This window comes from Aquarana catesbeiana, linkage group LG03 (genome assembly GCF_042186555.1).
Source record: "Aquarana catesbeiana isolate 2022-GZ linkage group LG03, ASM4218655v1, whole genome shotgun sequence".
Lineage (NCBI taxonomy): Eukaryota > Metazoa > Chordata > Amphibia > Anura > Ranidae > Aquarana > Aquarana catesbeiana.
In genome coordinates, this window is record NC_133326.1 from 633907783 (window position 1) to 633933983 (window position 26201).

Below are 26201 nucleotides of genomic sequence, written 5' to 3' on the forward strand. Positions count from 1 at the left end.
TGAAAATTTGGGTTTTTTTGTGGAACAAGGATTGGAAAGCATCAGTGGAAAGGAGAAATTGTTTTCCCATATTAACTCTTACAGGAGAGAATTTCCCTTCCTAGGGGTAGATTTCATCTCACTTCCTGTTGTCTCCTTCCGTTTGCAAGTAGGAGTCGTTTGTAAGTTAGATGTTTGAAAGTAGGGTCCTGCCCTATATACTCAGCAGAAATTTGGGCCTTAGGTGTTGCTGTGGCCACAACACTGTAAGCCCTCACAGGGCCCTGCTGTGAAATATTAGATCAAGAATTGTAATTACATGCCCCTGTTGAACAGGAGCTGAAAAATTAGGCCTTAGGCACTGGTGCTGGTGCCACAACACTGCAACCCCTCACAGACACTCTAGTTGGAACGCAGGAACGAGCCCTGCTGCAAAGTATTGCTTCAAAAATTGTAATTACGCGCCCCTGTTAGACAGGGGCAGAAAAATTGGGCCTTAGGCACTGGTGCTGGTGCCACAACACTGCAACCCCTCACAGACACTCTAGTTGGAACGCAGGAACGAGCCCTGCTGCAAAGTATTGCATCAAAAATTGTAATTACACGCCCCTGTTAGACAGGGGCAGAAAAATTGGGCCTTAGGCACTGGTGCTGGTGCCACAACACTGCAACCCCTCACAGACACTCTAGTTGGAACGCAGGAACGAGCCCTGCTGCAAAGTATTGCATCAAAAATTGTAATTACACGCCCCTGTTAGACAGGGGCAGAAAAATTGGGCCTTAGGCACTGGTGCTGGTGCCACAACACTGCAACCCCTCACAGACACTCTAGTTGGAATGCAGGAACGAGCCCTGCTGCAAAGTATTACATCAAAAATTGTAATTACACGCCCCTGTTAAACAGGGGCTGAAAAATTGTGCCTTAGGCACTGGTGGTGGCGCCCAGAACCAAAAATGTTCTTACAAGCTATCAGCGTGATGATTGAGGAGGAAGAGGATAATTACTCAGGGATAGTCACTCAGCATCAGCATAGGCAGTCTTTGAAGGGATCTGAGATTTCAAAAAAAATTATTCGGTTACATCAGCATCAGGTGCTTGGTAGCTGGTGGTGATCCAAGACTCATTCATTTTTATGAAGGTCAGCCGATCGACCGAGTCGGTGGACAGACGCACCCTGTGATCGGTTACCACGCCTCCAGCAGCACTGAATGTGCGTTCCGAAAGAACGCTGGATGCAGGACAGGCCAGTAGCTCAATTGCATACTGTGCAAGCTCTGGCCAGTGATCCATCCTCAAGACCCAGTAACCCAGAGGATTTTCGGTGGGAAAGGTGTCCAAGTCTGATCTTGCCCCTAGGTATTCCTGCACCATGTAAAACAGACGCTGGCGATGGTTGCTGGAACCGATCATACCTTGGGGCTGCGGACCAAAAAATTGTCTGAACGCATCGGTCAGACGGCCACCTTCTCCACCGCTCCTTCTTTGACTGACCGAAGCCTCAGCAACACGTTGTCCAGAAACAGGAGTTTGTAACCTCCCAGTCTCTGGGAACGCGTTGCACAGACCTTTCTGCAAGGCCTCCCGAAGATGTTTCATCCTCTGCTCCCTCTGCGATGGCAAGATAAGGTCCGCAACCTTACCCTTGTAACGTGGATCAAGGAGGGTTGCCAGCCAGTATTGGTCCTTCTCCTTGATACCACGAATACGAGGATCCTTACGCAGGCTTTGCAGGATCAGGGAGGCCATGCAGCGTAGGTTTGCTGAGGCATTCGGTCCGGAGTCCTCTGGGTCACTAAGAACGACATGGTCCGCAGCCACCTCCTCCCAGCCACGTACAAGTCCATGTGTTTCTTGGGACTGATCCCTTAAAGACTGCTGCTGATGCTGAGTGCCAGGCTCCACCTCCATACTGACACAATCTTCCTCCTCCTCCTCTTCCTCCTCGTCCTCTTCCTGTGTGATCGGCGGGCACGCAGGAACACTGTCTGGATAAAGGGGGCCTTGAGAGCTAAGGAAGTCCTCCTCTTCCTGCCTCTGTTCTGCCTCAAGTGCCCTGTCCATTATTCCACGCAGCGTGTGCTCCAACAGGTGGACAAGGGGGACAGTGTCACTGATGCATGCACTGTCACTGCTCACCATCCTCGTGGCCTCCTCGAATGGTGACAGGACAGTGCATGCATCCCTGATCATGGCCCACTGGCGTGGGGAAAAAAAACCAAGCTCCCCTGACCCTGTCCTGGTGCCATAGTCGCACAGGTACTCATTGATGGCCCTCTGCTGCGTGTGCAGCCGCTGCAGCATGGCCAACGTTGAGTTCCACCTGGTGGGCATGTCACAGATTAGGCGGTTCTTGGGCAGGTTAAACTCCTTTTGGAGGTCCGTCAGCCGAGCACTGGCATTATATGACCGGCGGAAATGCACACAGACTTTCCTGGCCTGCCTCAGGACATCCTGTAAGCCCGGGTACCTGCCCAAGAACCGCTGCACCACCAAGTTAAGGACGTGAGCCAAACAGGGCACATGGGTCATTTGTCCCTGTCGGAGGGCAGAGAGGAGGTTGGTGCCATTGTCGCAAACCACCATTCCTGCCTTAAGTTGGCGTGGCGTCAACCACCTCTGAACCTGCCCCTGCAGAGCTGACAAAACCTCTGCCCCAGTGTGGCTCCTGTCCCCCAAGCACACCAGCTCAAGCACCGCATGGCATCTTTTGGCCTGCGTACTTGCGTAGCCCCTTGAACGCCTACGGAGCACCGCTGGTTCCGAGGAAGAGGCCATGGAGGAAGAAGAAGAGGAGGGGGGTGGAGGAGAGAGGTGTGTCACAATCAGCATTTTGGAGGCGTGGTGGCGGAACAACCTCCAACACTACTGCACCTTGTCCTGCATCCTTCCCAGCTGCCAGCAGAGTCACCCAATGCGCCGTGAAACTTAGGTAACGTCCCTGTCCATGCCTGCTGGACCATGAGTCAGCGGTAATATGCACCTTACCGCTGACCGCCCTGTCCAGCGAGGCATGGACATTGCCTTCCACATGCCGGTAGAGAGCCGGAATCGCCTTCCGTGAGAAAAAGTGGCGTTTGGGTACCTGCCACTGAGGAACCGCACATTCCACAAACTCACGGAAGGGGGCAGAGTCTACCAACTGAAAAGGCAGCAGTTGAAGTGCTAGCAATTTTGCCAAGCTAGCATTCAACCGCTGGGCATGTGGATGGCTGGGAGCAAACTTCTTTCGGCGGTGCAGCAGCTGGGGCAGGGAAATTTGCCTGGTACAATCTGACGTCGGTGTACCAAAAGCAGATTGCCCACAAGTACTTGGCTGTGACACACCTAATTCTACACCTTCATTCCTCTCACTGCAGGTCTCAGAGAGGACTGAAGGTCTAGTGGGGTTGGAAATCTCAGCTGATGAGGAGCAAGGAGAGATCCTCTTTGTTCTTTGGTGTGGGTCTTTTAGATACGCTTGCCAACGAACTGCATGGCAGGTCAACATATGTCTGGTCAAGCATGTGGTACCCAAGCGGGAGATGTTTTGGCCACGCGAGATACGCTTGAGACATATGTTGCAAATAGCAGCGGTGCGATCTGATGCACTCGTCTCAAAAAAGGCCCACACCAAAGAACTTTTTGAATAACGCGCAGAGACTGCAGCGCCCTGCACATGTGGAGCTTTGGGGTGTGATGCAGTCAATGTGCTGCCCTTAGGCTGGCCCCTGGAGGGCATCCTGCCTCGTTGGTGATGTGCCGCCGCCTCCTCCTCCTCCTCCTCCTCTCTCCTATCAGGCACCCACGTTGAGTCAGTGACCTCATCATCCCCTCCCTCCTCATCACTGGAGCAAACCTGGCAGTATGCTGCAGCAGGGGGAGCATGACTGCCAGATTGCTGTCCTTCTTGGGCACCCCCTCTGTCCGTGCTCATGTTACTGCCTTCATCGAGCTCAGTATCGTCATCAGAGCCTTCCAAACGCTGGGCATCCTCCTGGAGCATGTACCCAACACTGTGGTCAAACAGTTCGAGGGAATCCTCATGAGGACATGGTGGAGCTAGGGAAGGAGTCACTGATGACATTGAGCTGAGGGAAGAGGCCGCTGCTTTGCCAGACAAAGCACCCTGGGCATGGGTGAGAGAGGGTGAGGAGGATGAGGACGGCTTGGTCATCCACTCGACCAAGTCTTCCGCATGTTGCGGCTCAACACGGCCAGCTGCCGAAAAAAAGGCCAAGCGTGTCCCATGGCCACGTGCTGATGAGGATGCACCGTCTCCACGACCAGCACTAGACACAGAGCCTGCTTGCCCTCTCTTATTGGCTTGTGACTGTCTGCCTCTCCTTCTTGGCCTTCCAGACATACTAATGGCCTGTAGCTGCACTAAGCTGGGATAGAACACCTGTAATTTTCTTCAAGTAGCTTTATATACTGTAACCAGACAAGCCTGCCTGTCAGTAGGAAGATAACAGGAACGGATCTAGCTGAACACTGTGAGCAGGACGCACTGTACTAAATGTAAATAGTCTAGCTGCCTGACCGTTGTACTAATAGGATCAAATAGAACACCTGTAATTTTCTTCAGGTAGCTTTATATACTGTAACCAGACAAGCCTGCCTGTCAGTAGGAAGATAACAGGAACGGATCTAGCTGTACACTGTGAGCAGGACGCACTGTACTAAATGTAAATAGTCTAGCTGCCTGACCGTGGTACTAATAGGATCAAATAGAACACCTGTAATTTTCTTCAGGTAGCTTTATATACTGTAACCAGACAAGCCTGCCTGTCAGTAGGAAGATAACAGGAACAGATCTAGCTGAACACTGTGAGCAGGACGCACTGTACTAAATGTAAATAGTCTAGCTGCCTGACCGTGGTACTAATAGGATCAAATAGAACACCTGTAATTTTCTTCAGGTAGCTTTATATACTGTAACCAGACAAGCCTGCCTGTCAGTAGGAAGATAACAGGAACGGATCTAGCTGAACACTGTGAGCAGGACGCACTGTACTAAATGTAAATAGTCTAGCTGCCTGACCGTGGTACTAATAGGATCAAATAGAACACCTGTAATTTTCTTCAGGTAGCTTTATATACTGTAACCAGACAAGCCTGCCTGTCAGTAGGAAGATAACAGGAACGGATCTAGCTGTACACTGTGAGCAGGACGCACTGTACTAAATGTAAATAGTCTAGCTGCCTGACCGTGGTACTAATAGGATCAAATAGAACACCTGTAATTTTCTTCAGGTAGCTTTATATACTGTAACCAGACAAGCCTGCCTGTCAGTAGGAAGATAACAGGAACGGATCTAGCTGAACACTGTGAGCAGGACGCACTGTACTAAATGTAAATAGTCTAGCTGCCTGACCGTGGTACTAATAGGATCAAATAGAACACCTGTAATTTTCTTCAGGTAGCTTTATATACTGTAACCAGACAAGCCTGCCTGTCAGTAGGAATTTAACAGGAACGGATCTAGCTGAACACTGTGAGCAGGACGCACTGCACTAAATGTAAATAGTCTAGAAGATAACAGGAACGGATCTAGCTGAACACTGTGAGCAGGACGCACTGCACTAAATGTAAATAGCAGGAACGGATCTAGCTGAACACTGTGAGCAGGACGCACTGCATTAAATGTAAATAGTCTAGATAGAAGATAACAGGAACGGATCTAGCTAAACTGAATACAGTGTATATATATATATATGCAACACCTGGGATGCATATATATACACAATACACTGTAAGTGCAGCTAACTGACTGACTGTTCTGCCTAATCTATCTAACTCAAATCAAATGACACTGTCTCTCTCTCTCTCTATCTCTCAGCACACCAGAACACACACTACACAGGGCCGCCGTGCAGGCGGCCTTATATAGTGTGGGGTGTGTACTAAATCACCTGAGCCATAATTGGCCAAAGCCACCCTGGCTTTGGCCAATTACAGCTCTCTCTACTGACGGCGCTGTGATTGGCCAAGCATGCGGGTCATAGTGCATGCTTGGCCAATCATCAGCCAGCAATGCACTGCGATGCCGCAGTGAATTATGGGCCGTGACGCGCCACACGAATTTAGCGCGAACGGCCCATAACGTTCGCAATTCGGCGAACGATCGAACAGCCGATGTTCGAGTCGAACATGGGTTCGACTCGAACACGAAGCTCATCCCTAATTACAGCGCTCGCAATAGTGCAAATGTGAAGTACTGCTTAGTAAAGGTATTTATTGTGCAGAAAAAAAGGTACTTACAAAATGTAAGCTTAAAATGCATAGATTTATCAAAGGATTGCAATGAGAAACACCACTGCTGGCGTGCGTTCCACCGAAAACCGAAAGCGACTTCGTATGGATTTGAAACTGGAAAATGCGTCAATGCATTTCGCCCTCCCACAGGGTGTCATCAAGTTTCTTGATGACACCCTTGATGATGGCGAAATGCATTGACGCAATTTCTGGCTTCAAATCCATACGACGTAACTTCCTTGATGACACCCTGTGGGAGGGTGAAATGCATTGATGCAATTTCCAGTTTTAAATCCATACAACGTCACTTCCGATTTTCGGTGGAACGCATGCCAGCAGTGGTGTTTCTCATTGTAATCCTTTGATAAATCTATGCCAGTTTTAAACCTACATTTTGTAAGTTCTTTTTATCTGCGTAATAAATACCTTTACCAAGCAGTACTTCACTATGGTCCCCTTCCTTTATGTAGTTTTGGGTACTATGATTCACGCTTGATTGTCATGAGCATTGGAGATTTCCCTGGTATCCTGATATGAATAGCCATCCCTAGCCAACATTCTAATTCCGCGTACACATGATCGGACATTCCGACAACAAATTTTCGATGGGAGCTTGTTGTCGGAAATTCCGACCGTGTGTAGGCTCCATCGGAAATTTTTTGTCAGAATTTCCGACAGCAGAAATTTGAGAGCTGTTTCTCAAATTTTCCGACAACAGATTTTGTTGTTGGAAATACCGGATGCACAAAATTCCACGCATGCTCTGAATCAAGTACAAGACGGAAGCGTTCGGTCTGGTAAAACTAGGGTTCGTAATGGAGATAGCACATTCGTCACACTGCAAATTTTGAAATCTTTCAATGCAGCACATTCTTTTCTTCTTTATAATGCTAGAATTATGAAGTTGTTTTGCTGTTGTTATTCACACAGAGTTCTGACAAACTGATTTCTTTTTTTTTTTTTTTTCGCCAGATGTCCAGAATAATGTTTATAATTTTTGTTTATAGTGATCTCCTTTTTTTAAAAAAAAATCAGGATCCCCTGTTTTGTTTTTGTTTTTTCTAGTGATCTACATAATATTTTTTCTCGTTTTGTGTGTCAAGTTACCACAACACCATTATTATCGTGTATTTTTTTAACCTCAAAGAGATTGGTTGGTGTTGGTGTCTCTTGTTAAATTGACATTGTATTTTTGAAATGTACCTGCCTACTCACAAACAAACTGTCCTTTTTTAATTATAACACATAGCCAATGATTTAAGAAAAAAAAACATTTATTAGGGGTCATAACAAAATAAAGAGGAAGGAAACACTGGATAAACTGGTGAAATTAGCAAAGCCTTTTTACCCCAGGGCATACATCAACTATTTGACACACAAAATTGGTAGCCTGAGGAGTCCATTTAATAGGGAGCACAATCTAGTCCAGGACTCCGAGAGATCAGAAACAGCAGCAGGTGACATATATGTGAAAAATAGGGAAAATAAATTGCGCTAAGATAAATGTTAAATGGAGCTGTATCCGAAGCACAGCCCCCCAAAAGCTGCAATTCTCATGTAAACATAAATACAAGAAAACAATCAGAAAAAAAACAGAATCGCGCTATAAAAAATTGATATCAGTAATCAAAATAAATTTCATACATTCATCTATTAATAATGAACGTCAAGGGTACGTTTAAATAGAAACCCAAACATCTACATGTTCATATACAAATTGGTGATAAGACTATTAATAAATGCGTGCTTTGTAGATAAAGTGTGGTACACAAATGTGAATATGATTCAATGGTTCATGAAAAAATCCCATAAAAAATGTGATATATAAAAAAATCAGTGAATAAAAATTATTAATAAATAAAGATAAACATCTACAGACAAGACAGCAAAAAAACACCCGTGCAAAAATATATGAATGAAAAGTCCATAAGATGCAAGCTGAATATCATCGGAAAGATTTAAAAAAAATTAAGTAAAAAAAAATTAAGTAAAGGTTTTAGTTGAATCCACCACCAAAACAACAGAAATGGACTCTTACCAGAGCTCCATGATCCCCCATAACAGAGGATCTAGGAATGCATGTATAAAGATACTGGATGGCTTCAGGATAAACAGAAAACCTCAATATCGGGCAGTCCCCTCCCGACCAATCAGATCACGTTGGAACTCCTGTGTGGTCTGACGTGGAGAAAATCCGATGCTGGTGGCCGTGCATTTAAGATGGAGACTGAGACACATATGTCCCCAGGCTGTGGTCTTTCCACAGCCTGTGTCTTTTGCCAGACCAGACCGAACCCAGGCCATCACTCTCTTGTCTTCCTTCCACGCTTGCTTCCACGCTTGCTTCCAGGCTGTGGCTCTGGTGTTGGAGTTGTGGGAGGAGGTGGAGGAGGTGGAGGAGGAGGATGGTCCAACTCACACAGATGGGTTTTGCTTGTGAGTTCACCCCTCAACCCCTTATTTAGGGCAATATATATCACTTCCTCATAAAAGAGGCGTTGGCCCACCTCCATTTCATGCATTTTGTTGGCAGCCATGCAGGCATAGGCTTCAAGAAGAAGACTGGGGGGGTTCTGAGGGCCGCAGAAGCCTGCCGAATTAACCCAAGTGCTGACTCCTCCATGTTACTCCCCTTCCTGGGTCTTTTTTGTTGAAGGCAGAGGGGAGGGACCTGGGATTCAATCAGGCTACTGGGCCCGGCCACCTCCTGGCTGCCACTTACCCCCGCCACCTCCTGGCTGTCACTGTCCCCTGCCACTTCCTGGCTGAGGATTTCCTGTGTATGAAAAAGGGACATAGTTTTAGTTTATTGTTCATGAATCACACACAATTTTTAGAAATATGTTGAACAATGCTATACCTGACTCAAGCTGGGCTCCTTAACATCTTTTTCCTGGATGGAAGGCCCAGGTTGGACGTCGGAAGCCTCAGCTGGGGTGGAAGGAAGAGTGGAAGGAAGGGTTGAGAGTGATGGATTGATTTCAGTCTGGTCTGACAGAAACCGCAGTCTGTCGTAGTACCAAAGCCTGCGTATATAAACGTCATCTGCTGCTGCTCCTGATCTCTGGGAATCCTGGACCCTCTTGCGCTCCCTAATATAAGTGCTCCTCAGGCCACCAATTTTGCACTTCAAATAGTTGATGTCTGCCGTGGGGATCTGCGGCTTCACAAATTCCAGCAATTTATCTAGTGTTGCCTTCCTCTTTAGTCGATTTGTATAAAAGGGGTGTTTTGTCTGCCACAGACAGGGCAGCTCTCTGTACAAATCAATGAATTGAGGGAGAAAATCATGATCCGATCCATTTTATCTGCAAGACACAACACAAGACAAACCCTAATGTCAGGCTAAACTTGCATAGCAGTATAGGCCACTGATGCCCCAAGTTAAAATTGTACCTTTGTTAGAACAATCGGCGCTTCTGCTACCCCGTCCTCTGCTCACAGATCGTGCGTATGACGCACGTATGTTACGCTTTATATACACTGTGCATGCATGAAACTCCGCCCGCCCCTGACCTTCTTCATAGTATATTCCCCACCCCTTCTCTTTCGGCGCAGTGGGAGAGCACATGGCGGAGAAAGAACAAGTGCATGAAGACAGCAGGAACGTTAAAAGCCCGGAGCCATTAACGTCCCGATCCCGGAGGAGATTTAAGGCTTCAAATATGTCCTTTGTAGAGATGGTGGAGATGGTGGACACCTTTAAGAGGGCCGACTATGATGGGAAGCATGGACCTTACCCAATGTCAGAAAGGCCAAGATCATGACTAAAGTTGTGAAAAGTCTCCACAGGAATTTTGGGGTACGACGATCCAAGGATCAACTGAGGAAATGATAGTCAGACCTCACATTGAGGGAGCATGATCAGTACAAAAGAATCAAGAGAGTGCTGCAAAAAAGTAAGTATTTGTCCTGTGTTCCTACTATTATTATTACGTTTGTGCTGCTCCATGTGCTTTTCTTTACTGTTGTACAGTTTAAAATGGCAAGTTTCAAGTTCGTGGGCACAGTAATCATTCGTAGTAAACATTGTTCGTTCACCCACTAATACGATGTTTTTGGCAAATGCAGGTTAACTACATTTGTTCATGCCTATTTGGATTAAAATAAGTTTAGTACATTGTTGTCTAGATGGGTTTGTAGGGTGTCCCTTACAGTGGCTCCAGTGGATACTAGGGGTCTCTACATGTGTAAAACTTGCACAAAACAGGTAAGTATTCCAGCTTTAAGAAAGGGAAAAAAATGTCTTCAGCTTGGAACTGCCAACAGACAATTGTACAACACTTCCAAGCAATGTTTCATATTACTATTTCTGCCGCCAAATATCTGTGTGCTAAGTATATCTTTTTTTTATTTCACATAGGGGAGAAAAGAATCGGGACAGCAGAGGACACCAGGGACCCCCCACCTCCTAAAGAAGGGGAAATCCCCACACCACAACCTCAGGATGTAGAGGAAGGAGGATGTAGAGGAAGGAGAGGTTTATGAAGTGGGTGAAATAGTGACCACGACAGGTAAGTGTCTGAGACCACAGCTTCAGGTAATAGATGGATGCCTGCATATTTATAATACATGGTGTTTTTTTATTTTAGGTGATGTGGATGTTGTGGAAGAAGAAACATATTTCACAAGTGCAAGTGCACACGTCCTCATCAGGGAGATCATGGTGTGCAATCGTGATTTACAGAAGATCAAGAAAGACATCAATGATGTGCAAAAAAGACTCAAAAACATCATTGATGTTTTAGGCAGAACATTTTTGATTTTTTTTTTATAACTTTTCTACAAAATGTTGAAAGCCAAATTTTGAAGATGCACACAGTGTGTCAACATGTGCTATCTGCCCTCACGGTATATCAATGTACGCGTTTTGTGGGTGCAACCCCTTCCTTGCAACTAAAGTAGCTGAGAGGAAGGGGTTTTACCCCCGAAACACATCCATTGATCCCTCATGATGGGAGCTAGCACATGTTGAGATTAGGCATGGGATCAGGAGGGAAATCCCCATTTTGACTCCCAATTTGTGTTCATCTTCAAAATTTGGCTTTCATAGGGGTGACATCACCCCATATGATGAAGGCAAGATCAACACAGTTTGGCCATACTAATGTCTGATATTGCCTTCAGTTTATCAAAGTTGAACTTTGTAAGTTCCTGAGTTGTGTATTGTTTTATGTTTTTAAAAACATGCATTTTTACCACAAAAAAAGGATATTTCTACTGTCCAAAAAAACAGTTTATTCCAAAAATATGTTGTTTTTTTCAAAAACCCTTTTCTAAACGCACATGTGAATGTGAACAGAGTAAAAAATGTTCTACTCAACAATGTGTGGCTTCTTCTTTCAATGCTTAATAGCAGTTTTTTGCTTAAGTTGGTGTTTACAGTGACAATGGGGATTATTTACTAAAGGCAAATCCACTTTGCACTACAAGTGCACTTTCAGTGCACTTTCAGTGCACTTTCAAATGTACTTTTGCAGTGCACTTGTAGTGCAAAGTGGATTTTCCTTTAGTAAATAACACCCACAGTGCTTTATAATTTGCATCAATCAGGCCATTTTCGCAACACTACAAAAAATTAATTAATGGTGCTGAAAATGATGAATATTTTTATCATTAATGCATTACATACATTAACAACAAAAACAAGGTATGTGTGTAGCAGAACAACAACATAATAGTTAGCTGAAGAAGAGATTTCACTTCATGTATCCCAGAAATTATGTTTGCACTATTGAAAATGGCCACAAAAATAAGCCCATTGGAGAACCTAGGAGACAGCTAAAAGAAACATAAGCAGTAAATCAAAGGGAAATATTTTTCAGTTTAAAATACACATTTATTTGAAAAAATACATTTGAATACATATAATGTGATGTTAAAGGAGAAATCTTACCTTATTATAGTCCTTCTGCAGGACCTGAATGATGGCAGAACAGGTCTCTGGAATAACAACCCCCAGAGCCTGGGGGGGAGATGCCTGTTTAGAATTTAATGTCCTGTAGACTTCTCCCCGTCGCCAAGTACAGCAAGGTGGTGACGAGCCTCTGCTCGGGAGTGATGGCTTGCCGCATTTCGTTGTCAGAATGTCCGATCGTGTGTGCGCGGCATAAGTGTGAAACGACCCCTAGACTGAAAAGCTGGGGGTCTATTCCATCCGGTGAGTGGGGACATGGGAGGGAGTGTGGCACACTTGGAGTTTGAAGCACGATCGCACTTTATGAATTGGAGCACATCATTCACCAATATATGGACATTCACTTACTTATTAATTGTTTTCACTGTAGTATTTATTATTTTTTGATACATCATTGCGCTATTGCGTGCGCTGTACTATATTACTTTTATTTTATTGGTTGAGTGTATAGCACCTTGTGTACAGCAGCTGCAAACTTTATTCAGATTTTTATTTAGTTTAACATATTTATATTTTTTACTTCTAGCACGAGTATATATATTTAGAATATATTTCTTTTACAATTTGCACAGGCTCACCAAAATTGGACAATAGTAGAGTGGAAAAATGTTGCCTGGTCTGATGAGTCTCATTTTCACCTGCGACATTCAGATGGTAGGGTCAGAATTTGATGTAAAGAACATGAAAGCATGGATCCATCCTGCCTTGTATCAACGATTCAGGCTGGTGGTGGTGGTGTAATGATGTGGTGCATATTTTCTTGGCACACTTTGGGCCCTTTAGTACCAACTGAGCATCATTTAAATGCCACGGCCTGCTTGAATATTGTTGCTGACTATGTCCATCCCTTTCTGACTACAGTGTACCCATCTTCTAATGGCTACTTCCAGCAGGATAATGCACCATGTCACAAACATCAAATCATCTCAAACTGGTTTCTTGAACATGACAATGAGTTCACCGCACTCCAATGACCTCAACAGTCACCAGATCTCAATCCAATAGAGCCAATAGAGGATGTGGTGGATGCGCAGCCAACAAATCTGCAGCAACTGCGTGATGCTATCATGTCAATATGGACAAAAATCCCTGCGGAATGTTTCCAGAACTTTGGTGAATCTATGCCATGAAGAATTAAGACAGTTCTGAAGGCAATAGGGGGTCCTACCCGATACTAGCTAGGTGTACCTAATAAAGTGTATATTATCAGGCACCTCAGTAGGGTGCAGAACCAAGCTTGACTCTTACCCTGTACACACGATAGGATTTTCCAACAACAAAACCGTGGATTTTTTTCCGACGGATGTTGTCTTGCATACACACGGTCACACAAATTTTGTTGGAAATTCCGAACGTCAACAAGGCGGTGACGTACAACACATACGACGAGCCGAAAAAATGAAGTTCAATAGCCAGTGGGGCTCTTCTGCTTGATTCCGAGCATGCAAGGAATTTTGTGTGTCGGAATTGTGTACACACGATCGGAATTTCCAACAACAAGCTCCTATCGAAGATTTGTTGTTGGAAAATTCTATCGTGTGTACAGGGCGTTACAGTAAAAGTGAATATTTACATATACATTTACCTGCCCATATCTCCAGTTCTACTAATTGTTTTGTTCTTGTTATGTGGTTTTCACTGAAGGTCGTCTATGCTTATTCAATTGCCGAATGCATAGGGTCTATTTCTCAGGTCTATGAAGTTAAGTAAGAGAAAATTACAAATTTACCTGATTCCCAGTCTGCTGCAAGCCAAACAGAGCAAGTAGTTGTCCAAGGAAGAGGCACCCGCACAGAGCTGTCAGGAAGGAGGTGTGAGCACTCTTTATAGACTGACACAGGATGAATGTGATCAATGATAGGCAGAGACAGACAACAGACACACTCAGGCCAATGCGAGAGATCAGAATTAAGCCATAATTCTCCTGTAGATGAGATAAATGAAACTTTTAAAAGGTTGTCCACCTGTAAAGGATTTTAATATTTCTGGCTTGAATGTATCAAAAGTACAACTGCTATTTAGAAAGAATTAGGTTGATATACTAATGAAGTTGAGAATCTTCACATAACAAATTGTGTGAAAATTTATTTCAATTACACAATCATGTGAAAAGCAAAATCCTTTTCATTTGATTCATCACTGGGTATCGGAAGTAAACAGGACTTTGCGTTTCATATAACTGAACAGAATATTCACACAATTTGTGTGGCGAAATGTTGGCCATTCTTAGCCATTACATACTGAGGTTCTGCTTCCTACTTTGCAGTGCTGCAAAATAATTGTGCTTTACTGCTCCTTCTCATAGTGTGTCAGCTGACCCATTGAAAACAAAGTGTTCCCTGTCTGAAAAATATCTTTTCTCAACAGTTTTTAAAGCCTAAATTTGACTAAAATCAAAAACATAAAATTCAGCACAAGGGACAAACATTAACTTACAGTTAGTATAATGTGTCCCTTGTGCTGATTCTTCTCCTTTTAGGAAAAATCATCCTATGTCCTAATCTCCACCCCCCCCAACCACCCCCACTGCCTCATTCAGAGATCCCGATCCCTATGTTTTTGATTTTAGCTAAACTAGGCTTTAAGAATAAAGGCAAAGGGGTTGCAAACTGGGTGCTTATCCACTATTATTATCCATTATTAGCTAACCTACAAACATATATCTATATTTATAGTTAATTAGAATAATATGAGAACTGGTTATTTATCAATGGCTCTGTTGGAGCCAAAGTGCTTGGGGGATTGTTCTTACAAGAGAACCTGCCATTTTGCTCTGATAGGGTAAAATGACAAAATCTCCCCAATGTTTCACAATCCTTATTTAACAACATAGACATCACAATTTATATCACCTGGATGTCACCGGGTGCCATAAGGACAGCAAAGGTGGACAAGTGGTTGCAGGCACAGAGAGTGCTGTTCACTCTGTCAGACTTCCTTGTCTTGCATCCACGGCTTGACCAAGTCTTCAGCTCCGTATCCAGGAACACACATTGTAAAATAAAAGAAGGTGGAACAACCTATTGGGGAAAATATAGTAGGTATAATGCAGATATTTAAAGGTAACACCTGCTTTACATTTACACCCATCTAAATGACATACTGTAAACAAAATTCCACTAATTCTAATGAGTACTGATGGCATTGTTTTTTTACCTGTTTTATTCTTAGCTACTCTGTTGAAGAAAATCATGCTACTGTCAACGATCAATAGCCCAAACTCAAAATACACCATCTGTCCCTCTCCTGCTCTTCTAAGCTCCTCCGCAGTTTCAATTGGAGAGCGCGGGAGAGCCCAAAAGCAAACAGCTTCTGTTCTGCTCTTTAGAAAGTCCATAATGCTGTATAATCAATTTTATTGATGCACCTTGTATTGGTTATAAAAAATGAATTTAAAGTGGGGTTCTACCCCAAAAAAAAACTACATGAAAAATCCTAAAAAAAAAAATACAAAAAAAATTTGGATATTTTTTTTTTTTACTTACCTCTAAATGCCTGTTGCTAGGGGGTCCCTCGTAGTCTGCCTCTTCCAGTGCCTGGGCTGGTGACATCACTTCCCCCTCGGCACAGGAAGGGCTCAGCTCTGCTCCCTCCTGTCAATCATCTGGGACCCATTACAGGTCCCAGGTGACTGAGCGGCCAATCACGGCACGCGGCACCGCTCGCGCATGTGCAGTGGGTGCCAGGCTGTGAAGCCACAGCCCGGCGCCCACAGTTGCAATGCCGGCGCCGCTGAATGGAGGGGGAGACGAGCGGGGCTTTGATCCCTCGCATCGCTGGACCCTGGGACAGGTAAGTGTCCAATTAGAAGTCAGCAGCTGCAGTATTTGTAGCTGCTGACTTTTCATTTTTTTTTTTTTTGACTGGACCTCGGGTGGAACTCCTCTTTAAATAAATAGTCCAAAAACTATAAAAGATTAGTGTCAAGTATAAACTTAAAATAAACTTAACCTCAAACTTGTATAGTTTCCCTTTAAAGATAAACTTGAAGCCTAAGGCCTCCTTCACACATTCCGATCAGGTCCGCCTGTCAGTTTTTCAGGTGGACCTCATTGGACCCTCCATTCACTCCTATGGAGCTGCGCATGTCATCGGTGACAAGTCCACTGACACCCGCTGCTATCCAATCCTGTCCGTGAAATCCAGATGGATGGTGACCCTATTTTCCATCCGTCTGGTGGATCAGATCGGATGAAAATGGACAGGCGGTCCATTTTCATCTGCTCTCCCCATAGAGGAGAGCGGGGTTTTGACAGGTCCGTCTCTGCACAGTGAGCGGAGACAGATCTGTCATCCGCCTGCTCAGCGGGAATCAGCGGATCGATCTCCCACTGAATAAAGCAGAGTCCTCCAGGCCAAATGTAGCTTTTTTTCATTTTCAACAGAGGGGAGAAATGAGACACCCTGTCTGCAACTACATTGGTGAGATTTTCCCTCGCCTCCTGTCGCTGTCAAGCCCATCAAAGAAATGAAGAAATGGTGGAGTGTGGTGTTCAACCAGATAGAAAAGCACAGAGGAATAGAAACATTGCCAAAAGTTCCCACTCTACTAAAATGTGCTTTGTTTTTGTCTGTGTCCTCATTACAAAAATGTCAGACCAATTCGTGTACTGACAGGATCTTCTTTAAAGTGGGAGTAAACTCCCATGTCTGACTTTTACCTTTAGGTAGGCCTATAATAAGGGTTACCTATAGGTAGTGTAAATATCTCCTAAACATTATCCTCTCAAAGTGGTCCTGGTTGTTTCTGCCACAAAAACAAACTTATGATAAATATTTTGACACTAAAACGCCATAAGAAAAATAATTAATACAAAAACAAAAAAACAAAAAAAAAACCCTCCAAATGGTTCTATTGTATTCTAGCTACAGTGATATTTGCAGATATGCTTGTAGACCTAGTTGGTGGTGCTCCAATAGGTGAGAGGATACTTGATATAGAACAAATTAATAAATTATCAGTTTGATGTTTTTTTTGTACTGACCTTTAGTTGTTTCAGGTAGAAGACCACCGGGGGTTCCAGGTATGCTATATTGGGACTAGTGATGGTTCCACTTATAATGGGGGAATTGATCTCCTCCATAACTTTATTGTCAGTTTCTCCTATAGCCCCAAGAAGGCTGGCGTTCAACTTAGATTCCAATCCTTTATAGGAAATGAACATTGCTCCATCTAGGAAGAAATATGTAAATGTGATAAAGATGGATATTTAGCCTGTTCCCTTTAACACAGATGTGTATCTTTTTATACAGTAATACCATCACACAAGGGCCCTTATTGAACAATGTGAAAAAGATGTAGTAAACCCCGCATCCTATTCCTTTAACAAAGCATATATAAATAAAGTGCAAATTGAGTGCAATGATAACACACGACCACTAGATGTCCCTAGCAAATTAACAAACATACAGTCAATGTGCAAATTGGCAATATAGACCTCACCATAGCACACCACCAGCTATCTCCAGTGTGTATAAATTGTATGGATTAAACTTTTAGTACAGTGTCCAGGAAGTCAATATATTGTGAGTACAGCAATGTTCAAAAAACTTCCATCACATCATTTCCAATGGTGCATATGGTTCAATTGATCCAACAATAGATGACTATCTTCCTCCACCAACACCGTTCACACAGCCTACTCGTCCAGGGTGTGGTCTAGAGATTTGGCATCTCCCCCTACTATGTTTTAAATAGTTTAAATGTTTTTAGGTTGTCTGGTTTTAAATGTTTAAAAAAATGGATGTGGATTTTTGTACTGTTGTGGGAGATGTGTTAAAATGTATTTTTGTATTTCTTTAATAATCTATAATATGTAATTTAATATAGAAGTGTGATGCTGGTTTTGTTTAGAAGGGTTTCTTTTGAGCTGTGCAGTAAAAGGTAATTTCTGTACAACAGTAATGGACTCCTACCGCTTGCATATTGCTCTTTGCATCATTACATAAAATCGGAACTCACCCCTGTCTCCGCTAACATGTGTACAAGGGACCTGCATGGTGTTCTCCAGCACAGTTAAGGTTATGGAAGTTTCTCCTCCACTACATATGTCTATGGCAGCCTTCATGTGAACCTCTGGAAGAAAGACAAATAATCATGGAGAGACCATAAAATCACAATAATGTAAATCTAGCCTTATGCATAATCTGATGTCTGATTATTAAAAAATGATTTGCCTGTCAAAATAGGAAAATAAGCTTTTACAACTGACTGTGTCCTCTCTGAGGGATTTCCCCTTGCTTCCAGTTCTGTCTTACACCCGTAAAAACAGACAGGAAGTAAAGAAATAATTTCTCACTTCCCCTTCTGTCTAAAACGTGCCAAGTAGACAAGAAATGTGGGTAAATCTCCAAAAAGGGGGCAAAGACAGGAATAAAAAGTTGACAGCATTTGTAACCTTTAATACTTTATAAAAACCATGAAAAGATTTTGCTAGAATTTTAAGGGCTTTAACCCTTATTAATAACTGAAACTAATCTATACCTAAAGCATATCTAAAGCTAAACCTAATCTAAATAAATGATCACAACCCTTGCTTTCATTTTATAAAAAGAGCATTGTAACAGCAATGATGACAATAATTATTTTTGACAATCCAATATATGTTTATTTGAAAAATCCCCTTTCATGTTGTGACTGCTGCCTGTCTGCTGGCTATCTCTTTCAACAACTTTCTGGATTCCCTGCATACTTTGCAGCTTCTCCTTTGTTGTTTAGTTTCAGTTCCTAAGGACTACATATCCCATGGTACTTGCAAGCAGTGGTTCTGCCTCCTCCTAGTTTAGAAGGCAGGCTCTGTGAAATGTGTGGCACAGCATTGCCTACTCACAGGACAGTGACTACGTGTCACAAAATGTACAGGTATAGTAAATGTGTAGGGATATTCACAGAGTAAGATTACAAACTACCAGATTGTTCAGATTAATAGCTGTAGGCTAGAGCTAATTGAAATACAATGTGGAAATAAATATATGACTTTACATTTTGACCGAAGGTATGCTTTGACTTCTCCATGAAAAAGGGAAACCTTTCATACAGTTATTATTGGTACAGTGAGATAGGTAAGAGGAGAAACAGCAGAGTCACAGATGGCAAGGGAGGGGAGTTTTTGTGGGTGGTCAACTATATCAAAAGCAACAGAGAAGTTTGAGAGTTATGCCGCGTACACACGAGCGGAATTTTCGACAGAAAGAGTTTGATGGGAGCTTTTCATCGTATATTTCGACCATGTGTATGCCCCATCGGACTTTTTTTGTTGAAAATTCAGACAGACTTAGATAGAGAACATGTTCTATATTTTTCCGATGGATAAATTACTATCGGAAAAAACGCTCGTCTGTATGCTGTTCCAACGCACCTAAAACGACGCATGCTCTGAAGCAAGTACGAGACAGAAGCTATTGGCTACTGGCTATTGAACTTTCGTTTTCTAGACCCATCGTACGTGTTGTACGTCACCGCGTTCTGGATGGTTGGAATTTGGTGTGACCGTGCATATGCAAGACAGCTTGAGCGGGATTCCGTCGGAACTCTGTCGTAAAAACCTACAGAGTTTATTCCGACTGCAAAACCGGTCGTGTGTACAGGGCATAAGAGTACATGGTGGTGAACATTGATTTTTGCAGTTAGTAAGTCGTGAGTTGTGAGTTTAGGTTTTAGGAGCAATTCTTTGGAGTATTGTGGGCAAAATTGGTTGAATTGACTGAAATGGGTCAAATGGGTTCTAAGACTTTGGAGGTAAACGGGGAAAGGAGATGGGTCTTAGGTTGTTAAAATTGGTGGGTCCAGCAAGGGCTTTTTAAGTATGGGAATGACTAATGCATGTTTTAGAGGGTTGGGGATGATGCCATTAGAGAGGGAAAAATTGAAGATGTGAGCTAGAGAGTGTATTCTAGTGCAAGAGGGTGATCACAATAGTTGTGAGGGAACAGGGTCCAGGGGGCAGGTGGTTAGGTGTGCATTAGAAAAAAAAAAATACCTATGGTAATAGGGTTAAAAGAAGGAAGTATTGAATGTGGAAGGAAGAACACTGTAAGTAATAATTTTCAATGCTTGACTTTTGCGTGCTTTACCTGCATTTTTTTAGGTTGGTGACAGGCTTTCAGTGATTGCCCATAGTTATATATGTGCAATACCAAATGATAAATGGTGTTAGAAGCTGTATGATGTAAAAGTCTTGAGTGTATGATATTGTAAAGCATATTTGCTGTCAATACAGTGACATCAGCAACCAGTTTAATAGACCTTTGAAGCCATTGTGTCCATCCACTTACCCAGCTCGGGCGTACTGATGTTTTGATTCTTAGGGTGTTTTGAGAATGTTACCAACAGTGAGGTCTCCACAGTCTCCACTATGGAGGAGACAGCTGAACGTAGGTCAGAAGCAGTCATATTGTTCAAGATCGTGTGGTTAAGAATTTCTGTGAACTCTTTAGCAACTTGCTATGAAAATAAAACGTGAAAGGCAATGAAAGACATACAGAAACAGAAGTCTACAGAAATCTACATATACATCTAAAGAGAGTATTTGCCCAACCAGGCCATTTATATTCAGAAAAGAGGACTTTCTTAAATTTGTGGGCACTTCCACAACCCTGGCTGCGCCTGTTCAGGAAAATGAAAATTGGCCGGGCTAGACTTTCTTTGCCAATCAAAACTGTTTGTTCTGACATAGGTAATGTTTTCACAAAGATCTTTGGCATGCTTGGTCAGCCACTGTCTAATGTTTGCAGACAGCTGTAGACTCAATATAATAGAATAAACAAATAAGGTCAGTATATTCTTAAGCAGCCCATAGATTATTAGTTTTTGGTTGAACGAAAACAAAATGACCCAATTCCCCCATCCACACATTCAAGGTGGATAGGGAAATCCTCCCACTGTGCCTTTGTATTCTGACTTCCCCACCATCAGAATACACTGATCAGCATTGCCGGATATAGCCAGCAGCACTGATCGAACAGCAAAAATATGACAGGACGGTTGTGCAGAAGTAGATCAACTTCTGTACAACCACCGCGTGCATACATGGATTGAAATTAGGCCAGTCCCTGTCAAACCGGACGAATTTTGATCCATGCATGGCCGGGTTTATTCAATTTAAACATCTTTCTACTAGAAGATTAGTAAAAATACTAGAAATTATCTGGATATTAGGACAGCTGATAAGTTCCAGGGAGAGTCTCATTAGATCCACATTATCATTGCATAAGACAAACCCAGCACATATATTCAGAGAGGACTAGGTCCGCCTAGTAAGCATAAGAAGGGAACAATCAGCTTTCAGATGCCCCTAAAGTTTGAAAACAAACTCTGGAATTAGAAGAGTGAGAAAGTCTCTTTCAGTGCTGTAAATGCCTAATGTAATGAGGTATGACCACATCTGCATACCAAAACCACAAATTTGATGTCTGTAGAAATGAGAATAACCTGTGAGAGAATAGGGGCTTCCGTCGATGGGCAAATGTAGAATGCAGAATTCCTTTTCAGGTGCATTCAGCTTTCATTTGAGATTAGTTTGAAAGTTCCATCTGAGCTCCTTTATAAGAGATTCCGACCAGTATTTCACCGCCTTCTGACCTGCAATTGATTCTCTTTCTAAGCTTCATCAAGCTGATTTTTCATTTCGTTTGACCACAATAGGGAAACAATTAGTTCCGGCAAAAACAAAAGCCTGTGGACGCAGACCCCAAAACCACTGAACCATGTAGCTCAGCACACTGCGCACTTGTGGGATTTCAACGAGGAACAGCACTCGCTCCTGTAATGTTTGGAGAGAGAGCTCAACTCACAGAGCATCTCAGATTTTGGGCGAGACGGAGCTAGTCTCTTATGCAGCCAATACAGGAAGTAGTTTTTTTCATTCAACCAGCAGGCTGACCGCAAAGTGTATTTTAAATAACAAACATGTCATACTTACCTCCACTGTGCAGTTCGTTTTGCACAGAGTGGCCCCAATCCTCCTGTTCTGGGGTCCCTTGGCGGCTGTCTCGGCTCCTCCCCGCAAGAGCTAACCCCCCTCTGGGAAGCGCTCTCCCAAGGGGGTTAGCTTGCGTACGCGCTCCCGTGTGAGACACTCGGCATGCTGCGTCATTGATTTGATTGACAGCAGCGGGAGCCAATAGCTGCGCTGCTATCAATAATCCAATGAAGAGCTCACAGGAGCTGGGGGAAAGCAACACGGGATCGCGCCCACTGAGATTTGGGGCGCAGGTAAGTAAAGCAGGGGCTTGGGGGGCCGGAGAGTAAAAAGTGTTTTTTCACCCCAATGCATAGGATGCATTTAGGTGAAAAAACACGAAACTTTACAACCCTTTTAATGTTGTCAGGCACAGGAGATAATGTGGGAACGTTCTGGATGATCCAGCAGTCAGGATCAGTTCCAAGAGTACAGATTACTATAAAAAACAATTCACTAGTGTGTGTGTCTAAATATTATATCTCATATGCCATGGTCATTTTTAAACTCTACTGTTGTTTGAAAACAATGTGATTCCATTAAGACTTACCATACCTATTGATTAAAGTGTATCTCTAGGCAATATTGGTAATCTGTCCTTTGCAAGCTTCTCATAAGACATGCACATATACATTTATGCTTATTTTTCATAATGTTGGAATACAATGGAAACAAGCTTTTTTTAACCAGTTCCGGACCAGCCACCACAGTTATACTGCAGCAGGTTGGCTCGGCTGGGCGAAGCGTCGTAGCTGTACGTCTAGCCCCTAGGCGGTCACAACAAGCCGATTCGCTTCAGAACCGATCAGACCACAGGCCCAGGCCAATGATTTCTGGCGTGGACATGGTGATCGGGTCTGGCGAATGAAATCCTCCCCTACATGTGTAAGTGTAAACACAGGCAGGGGAAGTGATGTCATCTCCCCTCGTGGAACTCTTTTCCGTTCCAGAGAGAGGAGAGAAGACATCTCACGGTATGTTGCACCAACACTACACTGACACAGTACACATAGGCACACTTGTCACCCCCGATCGCCCCCCCCCCCCCAGTTAACCCCTTTACTCCCTGTCACTGTGTCACCCAGTGCAGTGTTCATATTTTTTTTTGATCACTGTACTGGTGTCATTTGTGACAATAATCAGCGTTAGGGTACTTAGTGGTAGGTCTAGATAGGTCTAGGGACCCCCCTAAACCCCCCTAATAAAGGTTTAACCCCATGATCACCCCCTGTCACCAGTGATAACTGTATTAGTGGAGCCGGAGAACTGCCCAGACTACATAGGGAGCGCTGGTAAGATAGTGTGGGACATGGTGTCACCCTTATTCGGAAAGGGGTACCACTTGTATGTGGACAATTATTACCACTTTTTAGTCACCTTTTTTATTGTGGAATTGGCGCATGTGGCACCGTGCGATCTAATCGCCGTGGCTTCCTCAACGGCTTGTAGAGTCCCGACTTAGACGGGGGGAGAGAGCCTGCTTAAAATGTAATAATTTGTTAGCAGTGAAGTGGAGGGATTCACGCAATGTTTTCGTTCTGTCGTTCCTTCGCGCAGATATGACAGTCCAAATTCCTACGGCGACTGGTGTTATGGAGAAACCCCTCTGTGTCCACGAATACAACCTTAACATGGGAGCGGTGGACATCAACAACCAATTGTTGGCGTCGTACCTAATTGCCCGTAAGGCCAGACGCTGGTATAAAAAAGTGTCTGTATATTTATTCCAATTGGCTCTGCTGAATGCTTATGTGCTATACAAAGCTTCAGGACGAACTGGATCCTTCCTAAAATTCCAGGAAGAGATCGTCACAGCCCTTCTGTTTCCAGACATTGCTATGCCCCACCTTCCCAACGCAATTGCAGTGAGCTGGCAGCATGAGAGGCATTTTCCGTATGTCCTCCTTGGTACCCCTGCCAAAAGAACACCCCAAAGAAGATGTTGTGTCTGCAGTAAACGCGGATTTAGGCGTGACACCCACTTTTATTGTCCCTCCTGTCCTGACCAACCTAGTCTCTGCATCGGTGACTGTTTCAAACGCTACCACACACTAGTGGAGTATTAGCGTAGGGTACAGCACTACACAGTCCTACGGCACACTTACACAGGGTCTCGAAAGATGAGATGGCCATCACATTTTGAGAGACCCTAATCTGGAACGTTTAAAGTTTACAGTTTATATAAAAGTGCAAAAACAAAAAAAAACACAAAAACACAAAAAAATAAAAAAGCCAAAAATAGTTGTGGTTTTATTTTTCTTCTCTCTCTATTGTTCTCTCTCTTATGGATATAAAAAATACTGCGCTATAAATAAAACCAAAGCAAAAAAGAGCTGCGACTAAAAAGTGTTATACTACACCAAACAAATGTATAAATAGAGCAAAAAGTCACGCTAATCAATGAATAATGCAAACTGAAAAGCAAAAATTAAACGTGAATATCAATCAACCCATATTATAAATTGATAATAATACATGTAAATATCCAAAGACTGAAATGAGGTGCATCTAACAACACATATCGTGGTTGTGCACAAAATGTGCAAGTGAGAAAAAAAATGGAGTAAAAATTTGTGGCATATTAAAAATCAAAATAACAAAAATACGTGAAAATCAATCCATAAATGAACAAAGTCTATATGAATAGGTATCAGAAAATCCAATAGTGAAGGTAAGTCCACAGTGATGAATAGTGAAGGTCCATACCGAAGTGACAAGTGCAATATGAGAATCTCCTCCACCACTGAGAAATACTGCCGCTTACCAGAAAGTGTTGGTCCCTTATTACAGGGGACCACACAAGGCGGATGGCTGCAACCCCAGCCCGGGGATCTCACTGGCAAGCCCTGGTCTCCAAAGTGTCAGCACAAGTGGTTAGCAGACAGGATCGGTATGTGCCAGTATTAAACCAAAAAGACAAGAAAACTCCACATAGTGTAAATCCTATTACATTTATTCGGATAAAAAGACAAGTGGTAACATACATCAAGAAGAATAAAATGCGCATAATAAAAGATGACAAGCCGGCCGGCTTACACAAAGCCCGTATGCTTCCGGGACTACAGCGGTGACGTCAGGGCATAGCTCCTCCTCCCTACGTCTTTTTGTCACTAGCGGATATGGTCACGGGGTACGGGCGGCGTCCTGATGCACCGCTTAAATAGCAACCTAGCAACCCCGCCACACTCGGAGTCACGGGGTAAGAATCGCAGGGCGCCATCCCACTGAAGAGAAAAAACTATGGGCAAAACCCAGCGAACCATCTGCAAACCATGAACTATAGTTCCAGTGGGAATAGATAAAACTATGGGATATATTAAAAAACTGAATGACAAAAAAATATAAAAAAATTAGAAAAAGATGGACTAAACATCTAATGCAAATAGGGACAATGCGTAATATGAATAAAGAACCAATAATTAAAATTAACATTACCTAGTGGCAACATACCTCAACCGTTAGGTTAAAGGTTACAGCCACCAGAGGGAGCCCAAACATACCATACATAAACAAGTGGCAATTTGAGGCAAAGAGTGTACCAAGAAGCTCGCAAAATCTGTTAAATAAATTAAACAGTAAAAATTGCGAAAATTTATAACTACATAAAAAACATCCCTATTGCTGGGAAAGCGCCCCACCATTCTCCATGCACCACTCACAATATTATATATACATATACACAGTAAATAAAAATTAAATCATAAAAATATATATATATATACGGATAAAAAAATATAAGTGAAAAAAATGTATTAAACAAAAAATAAATAAACAAATGATATACTGGCATCAAAAAATTGCCTACCAAGGGCGCCAACTGGCATCCCAATGTATAGGCGAATATCCCACTGATTCAAATCTATGAGTTGTCAATGAAAGAGTTGACATCAACTTCGATGTTAAGACCGAAAGGGGTATAACATTTAATCTTATGGACCCAGGCCATTTCCAGCCTAGAGATACTTCTAACCAACCCGCTACCCCTCCAGTGGGGTCTAAATTTATAAATCCCCAAAAAGATAGTACCAGAAGGGTCTCTCTTATGGGTGGTCAGGTAATGTTTAGAGACGGAGTGTTTAGGGGCGCACCGTCCCTTAAGGACAAACTGGC

At 43.2% G+C, this 26201-nt stretch overlaps 1 protein-coding gene across 1 annotated transcript in view; it reads right to left on the reverse strand.

Moving 5' to 3' along the window:
• The window catches only part of LOC141133239 (adhesion G protein-coupled receptor E3-like), a 142356-nt gene that overhangs the window by 11540 nt on the left and 104615 nt on the right, over positions 1-26201 (reverse strand). Inside the window, exons 9-13 of the mRNA XM_073622497.1 lie at positions 20407-20575; positions 18095-18208; positions 17118-17305; positions 14985-15152; positions 13862-14056 (exon numbers count right to left, since the gene is read on the reverse strand). Of these exons, the coding sequence (XP_073478598.1) occupies positions 13862-14056; positions 14985-15152; positions 17118-17305; positions 18095-18208; positions 20407-20575 (834 nt within the window). The remainder of the gene's footprint in view (positions 1-13861; positions 14057-14984; positions 15153-17117; positions 17306-18094; positions 18209-20406; positions 20576-26201) is intronic.